At 30.2% G+C, this 8,984-nt stretch overlaps 1 protein-coding gene across 1 annotated transcript; it reads left to right on the forward strand.

The window, feature by feature from the left end:
* The first annotated feature begins 6,829 nt into the window (after positions 1–6,829).
* LOC142235444 (uncharacterized) lies at positions 6,830–8,677 on the forward strand. The gene is made up of 3 exons (XM_075306699.1): positions 6,830–6,941; positions 8,254–8,375; positions 8,436–8,677. Exons 1-3 carry the CDS (start codon positions 6,830–6,832, stop codon positions 8,526–8,528), a joined length of 327 nt encoding a protein of 108 aa, XP_075162814.1. The 3' UTR covers positions 8,529–8,677.
* The last annotated feature ends 307 nt before the right edge of the window (positions 8,678–8,984 follow it).

An 8,984-nucleotide genomic window follows, 5' to 3' on the forward strand; every position in this document is an offset into this window, starting at 1 on the left:
TGTTATGTTAGTTTATGAACATTATATGATTGCACTTAAAAATATTATGTTAAAAAATTTGGGTTCCAAACATATAATGTTTACATCCAAACATATGAAAAACAGTCTTTTTCATCCGTGTAGTTGTGTCCACTTTGCCTGAAATTAAAAATCGGATTTTTGGACTATAAATAGGTTTGCAAGAAATGATTTAAGTTTTTGAGATTCTAGAAACCGTAGTTTTTATCCATTCTAGAAGTATTTTAGGACCAAAAAGTGGTGTGCCGAAAACGGTGAGTAGTGAGGTCCATGTTTTCTCCCAATGTAACTCCTTGGGTATTTTAGATACACAAAAACGTGTATCGGATTTACTTTTTATCGGTCCATTTGGTAAGGCCTTCATATAGGCCGATTTCACTTCTTGAGGGTATAGAAGGCGCACTGATCATGAAAATTGCTTAATGTAAAATTTCCAGATTTTGCTTCTCGTAATCATTTAAATAATGGTGGTGAAAAATCTACAGATTCTAGATTTCAAATCAAGGCGTTATTATTTCATTATTTTCTTGCACACTTACAAGAGATGTTAATGATTTCTCTAAAACTCAAACAAAAATGTTACTTATAAATCCAGAATCTGATATAATCTTCATAGGTAAAATCTTTAAATGTATTTTCGGGAAGCGTACTGGTTGCTCTGTTCTGCTTGGGAGAATATCTGTCATCAAAGGAAACTATAATATTTGATTCATGGTGGTGGGTATTTAAGATTCGGTGCGGCCGAACTTACTGCTGCATATACTTGGTATTATTAATGCAGTCGAAGCTCTGTTTAACAAATACCCCATTTAGCGAAAATCCAATTTACCGAACGTCCAAATTCTTAACATTGAGTATTCTAAATAGTAGATTACACTGCAAGACACGGACATGACATGGGAGAACTTAGTAGGGCTAGACAGGTCCTCATGAACCAGTCTGGGACAGATTCTTAGGAACCGGTTTTATTTTGAGTATCCCAATCGCACTAGAAAAGAAAAACTTTTGGAATATGTTGACCCATAGGTAAATGTCTATATCCAATAATATTTTAAAATCCAAAGAGTATACGCAAAGAAAAAAATCGTTTGGAAAACGTGTACCGAAAACGTTTTTCTTTTGTTAGAGTTTTTTGAATTGCTTCCAAAATTTTAAACTTTTATCACCAAAAAATTCGTTTGTTACAAAATGTTTATTTTTTCAATAAAAAAAGTTATTTTTGAAACAACAACACAGTCCATTTCGTTTATATCAAACACTGTTCTTTTCAGACTTTAGGTCTTTAATAAGACACATTTTACTGTTCAAAATTTAATATACTACAATGTAATGTTGAACATTTTTTTCGGAATCTTCCGAACATATCTGGAATATATGTACCAAAAAAAAAAAAAAAACGTTGGTCGAAGCAGGGATCGAACCCACGACCCTTGGCATGCAAGTCGGACGTAGCAACCACTGCTCCACGGTAGTGTTGTAAATTTTGATTACTTTTGACTACTCGTTACTACTCGTTACTTTTGAATTGAGTACTCGTTACTACTCGTTACTTTTATAAAAAAAAATTAAAAAAGACATTGTGGGCACTTTTTAATAATATCTTCCTCTTTTTTAAATTTAAAAACAGTATAGAAAAGCAAATTACATTATCCAGTTTTATTCTAGTGTTATAAAATGTGGTGTTGTCGATATATGGGTCCCGTTAGAAAAAGATTTTCACCAATCATTCAAATTTTTAGAGCCAATTTCGTATTCACTATTTGGTATTTTTCGTCAGGGTATATCTAAATGGCATTGTGTATTACTGATGCTTGCAATTTGCAAACTTTTTAAATCCACCATTTCCACCAATGACAGTGGATGAAAATATTTAGCGATCATTTTTATCGTGAGACCCAATGTTGAAATTTTCCAAGGGTTTTTGAATAAGCTTGGGTACCTTCTCTGAAAACAATTGGATTGAACCAGCTGAAGTCAACAACATTAGGGCTGTTTTCTTTTTGCACTGGATACAACATTTGTATGGGCTATCCAGAACATCGTTGTACTGGTGTTCTATCCAGAACATCTCATCAGTGCAAGTCGCGCCGATCTTGTGTTTTGATAAAGTGACGCTTCATCGATTCACAATAGCACTTTATTGTGACTAATTTATCGAAAAACATGAAATTCAAAGTGGTATAATGTCATAAATAATCGCAGCAGTAAATATTTAATACTAATTGGAGCATTTCATACATTAAAAATGCAAGATTTCACTTCTTTTCTGTGATTGTTTTTGAACAGCTGATGACAGTGTTGCATATTTTTGGAGATGTCCTGGATAAACGAGTACTATGTCTTCTTTTAGTCCTTCACGGCTTAGGGTATCCAGTGCTAAAAGAAAACAGCCCTATTATTATTCATACTATTCGCATGAGACGTGATCCATGTGATGCTTTAAATTATAGCTCCCACCTACACCCAATGCAAATTTTTTCAAATGCAAACGTTTTTAAGAAATCGGATAAATTTTTCACTTTGTTCAAAGGTGAAGCCATATATCCTTTTCGTGTTATTTTAACTGATAAAACGATTTTCGAAAACTTCAATTAATATTTTTCAAGAAGTCAAGAATTTTACTTCCAAACCGCCAACTTACTCACCGTCAGAAGAAAAAAACTGGCATTGAAGATATTGAGTACTCTTTTACTAGTAACGAGTACTCAAAAAATTAGTCAGTAACGAGTACTTGTAATCAAATACTCGTTACTTTCCCAACACTACTCCACGGTGCCAAACTAAATGTTTTTTTCTGTTAAATAAACTTTGTTTATTCGGTTCGTGGGCGCCGCAAGCTATGCTATATAAATATAACTTATATCGATAATTATCTATTGATGACCATAACAGGTACATAGCTCAGTGGTTAGAGTGTTGGCTTACAAAGTGCATGGTCCGCGGTTCGATTCTCCGTCCAGGCGAATGGTAAAAAAATTTTAAAAATGTATAAAATCTTATAATTTCTTCTACATTGTTGGCATTACAGGAAAAGGTGTTAAGAACTAAAAAACCTCGTGGATGTGAGAAAGATGTGGGGGAGAATGCAATTAGCAAGAAAACAATGTTTTTTTTTTTGGTTTTTTGAGTTTGTTTTTATAAAATTGTTTTTACATCCTGGAAAAGAATAAACATTTATCACAAAAAGTATATACTTTTCTTCCAAATACACTTCCTTACAGCGAAAAGCAAATGAGAAACGAACTTTGTTTGTCTAAAATTTCGTTTAGGAGGAAAGAATTATTTTTTTGCGTGTACAGAAATCAATTAATTACCATGCAAAAAAGCGTCGCCAAAAAGTAGTGATAATGTTTTGTTTTTGGATCCGGAAGAGGTACAATTGGCGCAAAAGCCAAAATTCATAGGACGGATGTCCATTATTTCAACTGCCGTTGCACTGAATTTGTATCAGTTCTTAAGGTGTAATGCGAATTCAGTGTTTTGGTTGTGAATTAAGAAATTTAATGATATTTTGACAAATAGACAACACAAGGAACAATTTTTTTTTGATTTATTATTTTGGTCCGTTTTTTAGTTTTAGAATTTTACCATATGTTTAAGCTATCATACCTAAGGTTATTTTCCGCAAATAAAAAGACTTTATTGCATTTTTTCCCAACGTTTCGACAATTGTTTGTTGTCTTCTTCAGGGGAATTCGTCTATTAAATAAAAACACGTTATAATTTTGTACATTTACAAACACCATAAACAATTGTTCTGTTGATTAAGAACTATATATTGTTTTTAAGATTAAGTATTTAAGTATTTGGGACGATGAATCCAAATCTGTACTTTTCTATCAGCTCGAACTTTCGAGATGTACCGGTATGTTCAAAATTAAGGCACTTCCGCTACATATATTGGAATAACTTGAAAACGGTTCACCATATTAAATTAAAAAAATCCTGGCTTACATTGTTTTTCAATTTTCCAAGTAGTTTCAGAAATATCGTTCAAGATTTAAAAAAAAATAAAATTTCTAACAAAAAAAATTATTGTGTGTTTTTTTAAAAATCCTAAAAAATATAAAAATGGTACAGAAATCACAGTTTTTTTCTAGTTTTTCTAGAAACAGTTAAATATATTTCGAATAAAATTAGTTTTATTTCATTATAATCGGTGCACAACTTTTGATTTGGTTCACTATTTACTGAATTGATATAAATCGCGATTTCCATACAAAACCAACATTTTCTAATGTTAAGTGTTTGTATGTAATAATTTAGTTTTTTATGGTTCTGTTCATTAATAACTGAATATTGTTCAACATTAAGACACTTCCGCTACATAAATTAAAAAAAGTCCAAAGCTCCCGAGCAATATTTTCTTTAAGCCGTGCTTACATTGTTTTTTTTTTCAAGTAGTTTTAGAGATATCGTTTAAGTTTTGAAAAAAAAATAAAACTTTTAACAATTTTTTTTAACAATTCCTAAAAAATATAAATGGTCCAGAAACAGTTAGTTAAATATATTTCGAATAAAATGCTTTATTTTATTGCAATCGGTGCACAAGTTTTGATTTTGTTCATGATTTATTGAATTGATATAAATCGCGATTTCCATAAAAAAATAAGATTTTCTAATGTGTAAGTGTTTGTATGTAAGAAACTAGTTGTTTATGGTTCTGTTGATTAAGAACTGAATATTGTTTTTAAGGTTATTTTGGACGCTGAATCCAAATAACAGGTGGTGAACTTTTTTCTTATTAATGAGTGCTACACGATTCTATATTTAGCTCAATGACAAGGAACATCCTTCTTATAGCCAAAGAGAAACTACGAAATACACAGGAATGTCAGCATAATTACTGAGAGCGATAAACTAACGGTGAACAACTTTTTTGGTGCTCTTTCGAAACGGGAATCTAGCGTTGAGGGTATATCTATGCCGAACAGGAGAAGTGAATAATGGTGTATGAATTAGGGAATTGGTCTAAGAAGTTAAAGCACTCATCAAAGCGAATACTGACATTCGCTGTCATGAGACAGCGAAACTTTGACTTTCTTTTCAACCAAACCTAACCTAGATACATAAATATCATCAGGTTTTAAGCATTATTTAAAGTAATATTATTTAAGTGCCTCAGTACACACAAAAAAATAATACTAAACTAAATTGAGTTTTAAATTCTTGATTTTAGCCCAGATTTGTACTTAAAATTTTAAGTACGTCTGTACTATTTTGTACTTTAATCAAGTTGAGAAGAGATCATCTAACGAAATCAAGCTCAGGGAAGCTAAAAATGAGAAATTAGTGCTCACTGAAGTGCAAACACTCTTGTTTTTAGTTCGGAAAAAATAGAGAAAATAGAGGGAGAAAAAATATAAAGTTTACTCTCATTTGTACGCTCACAGAATACAAAGTCAGTGTTGCCGCTTTTTGAAATTATGTAAAACTAAAAAACTTCCACAAGTCAATTAACTATCCGTAAATTTCAAATGTTTATTTTCATATCAAACATAAGTTATACCTTATACACATTAGGCTTGAAATCTATAAAAAGTGAATTTTAAATCCCTTATTTATAAGGCAAATGACAGTTGAAATCTAGTTAAAGTGGATTTTGGAAGTGTAATGTGAATGAGGTTTTAAATAATTGTTTATATATTCTATAAACACTATTTGGATGAAAAAATACAATATTCCCAATTAATTACCGTTTTCAGACATATTGAAAGAATCTATGTAAACGATGATGCATTATGTTCCTATAAAAATTTTCATAAAAAAGAGCTTGGTGACAGAGTTAATAAGAAATGAATTTATATTACAAAATGATGCTACCATAAAGGACGCATAAAATACATTTAGTAATAAACTACCGATTATCAAAAAATGCCATGCGAGCTTTCGAAGTGAAAGTGAGAAACAAAAGCAAACATTTTATATTGGAGAATCAATTAATACGAACAATCTCATAATTTTATTTATTTATTAAAATCTTTCTCATAATTTAATCTATATCCATCATTCAAGAAGAAAATTGTCAAACGGCAACACTGCTTTCATCCCCTAAAACTAATATGATAATACTGCTGTACTCAAGTAAAGCTTATGTTTGTAAGAATATACCTCCTCTCTCTGCCTCTTTACTCTCTTCATAAGCGCATCATACTCGATATATGCGCCAGGGATGGAAAACATTGTATCCAAGAACTTTTCTGGACATGAATGGAACTAATTAACTTCATTACAAATGGTAAGAAATTTTATTTGGGGTTTGCTAAGAATTGGATCATTTCGAGTTATCGAACTCAGAAAAACATAAAAATTTAAATTTTTATATATATTTTTGTGGACAAAATTTTAGTAACAAACTTTTGTTTCTGTGTTTAGCAAACTATTTAATATTAAGATATTCAACAGGTAGTAAATTGCGAATATCTTCTCTCCGGTTTATGCAAATTTTTTAACAGTTAAGTTCCAAACTGACATATAAGTATATAGGCGGGATGACTGATATATCCGTTGATTCGATTAAATGTTAGCTAACCGTGCCCTAACGGATCTTGATATAAACAAATAAACATTTTTATATTAATCGTAAGGATTTATATCTAGAAAAATTTACTTACAATTTTCTCTTTCAAATACCCTATCCTACCTCAAAAACAAGTATTTGGACAAAAGTGAGTTTGTCTGCTTTAAGGTACGATCTAATTAGCAAAAGTACGTTTTTAGTGCTACGGTGTATATTTTCCATCCCTGTTCTACTTAGCTCAGGCATTTAGACTTTTGCTTTTAGTTTCAGTTTTGGAGTCATAGTGAAAAGATGAGTGCGGTTGAAGTAAATACGGACGAAGCCCAACAGGAAGATGGAGACAAAGAATTAAAACAAATTTTAAAAACAATAAACTGTTGTGCGGCTTTCCCATACCTAAAAGGTAAGTATAAATTTAAGTGAAAGTGAGTGAAAAAATAATATAAATGTGTAATGGTACAAGTATATATGTATGTGCAAATGCATATTTTAAATTGGTATGTATGGCATGTACGTGAAATATGTGTTGGTAGAAATGTTTTTAGGAGATATGTTTTCTTATTTGTGTAATTGTGTACACAATAATTTACTTATTAGGAAAGATCGCTTTTTTGTTTCTAAACTTTTTTTTTACCAACACATATTTCACGTACATGCCATACATACCAATTTAAAATATGTGAATAAACACAAACTCTGGTTGGCACCCACCCATGCATGCCTAAGCTTACAAAAATAAGTATGTATACACATTTTCTCAAACACAAGCCTTTTTTCGTTTTATGTTTGGTAGTATGTGCATATACATATTTTAAGTTGGTATGTATGTACGTAAAATGTGTTCGGGTTTTTTTAGCTAAGAAAAAATTGTGCGAAAACGTTTGGTACACTATTTAGAAAATGTAATATTTGTCGTATGCAGAGCAATATTTGTGTGCGCTTGTACCAATGTATATAGTGCCTTTATTTGATTCTCTCAAAGAGTTTACTAGAATTGGTCGATTTATTATTTGAAATAAGAAAGTATGAAATTAAATAGGAAATTGAAAAAATGTGAGTAATATTGAATGTGATGTTTTCAAACAATTTTTTTCATACATACGTACATACTACCAAACTGAAATATGCATGTGCACATACATCCAAACTTAAAACGAAAAGAGACTTGTGTTTGAGAAAATGTGTATACTTATTTTTGTAAGCTTCTTCATTATAGTGTATTAATGAGGCATGTGTGGATGTTTGTGTTTATTCACCCCCAAAAAGTGAACTCAACATGGAAGAAAATGTAGATTTATTTTGACAAGTTTAACAAAAATATTTACTAATAACAGCATGATATAAATAAGTTAATAGATTTGTCTAATTAAAAATAAATATTAAACATATTAAATTTTTCCTGTAGTTTAAAAATCATATTTTGAAGGAAAAAATTGGAGTTTAAAATTGTTCAAAAGTAAAACTATTTAAAATGAGCCTGTTTTGAACTTTCGATAGCGTTAAAGACATTCAAAAAATTTTTAATTCCTATATTTTTGTATTTATATTCTTTATTATATCATATAATAATTATATCATGCTACTATAAGTGAAATAGTTTTGTTAAAATTTTAGAAATAAATCTACATTTTCGTTAATGTTCACTTTTCACTACCTAATAACAAACAATTTTTAAATAGAATATTATTTATAATTTTTATCTATGTGTTGTGTAGACGCAAAAATAAACAGCTCAAATTTAATTTATTTGCAAAACGAAGACATAAAGGAAGCCATTCCAGTTCTCGGACTTCGAATTGAATTTCGAGAAAAACTTTACAAATGGAGAAATGAACAGGTAACACTGGACCATTAAAAATAGCTTTATTTAAATTTGAAAATATTTCTTTTCATTTAGGTACACCACGATGAGGTACCAATGCCAATCGCGGGTCCTCAAGCGAAAGATGTCCACAAGAAGAATTGTGATTTTCGTGGGAAAAAAATTTAAATAGGGTAAAATTAAACTATTATTTCTTACACAGAAAAAAGTAAACTGTTATATAGGAAGAATGAACAACCTGGTGGCAAAATTGCACTAAAATGTGCACCCTATTTTGAGATTTAAACAAAGCGTTTTTAAAACAAGAAAATTTAATAATTTTTTGATTTAATTTTAATTTTTTACTGTAATTTACGAAATAGAGAAGAAATAAACTAAAAGTAAAGAAAAAATCATTGGCGCAAATCATGACCATTTTAACCATAAAGTAGTGCATTCTTACTATTTTTGGAAACCGTATGAAACTTTATTGAGCCGTGCAAAATTTCGAAAAAAAAATTTAAATTTAACTAAAAACATATCATTTAACTAAAAACATGTATGTTAAATTTAGCGTTAGTTGAACTACGGACTTTTTTTCTTTAGAGCTTGGCGGACATATTATGCGAAAATGCTATTGGAAGG

This window comes from Haematobia irritans, chromosome 4 (assembly GCF_050003625.1).
Source record: "Haematobia irritans isolate KBUSLIRL chromosome 4, ASM5000362v1, whole genome shotgun sequence".
NCBI lineage: Eukaryota > Metazoa > Arthropoda > Insecta > Diptera > Muscidae > Haematobia > Haematobia irritans.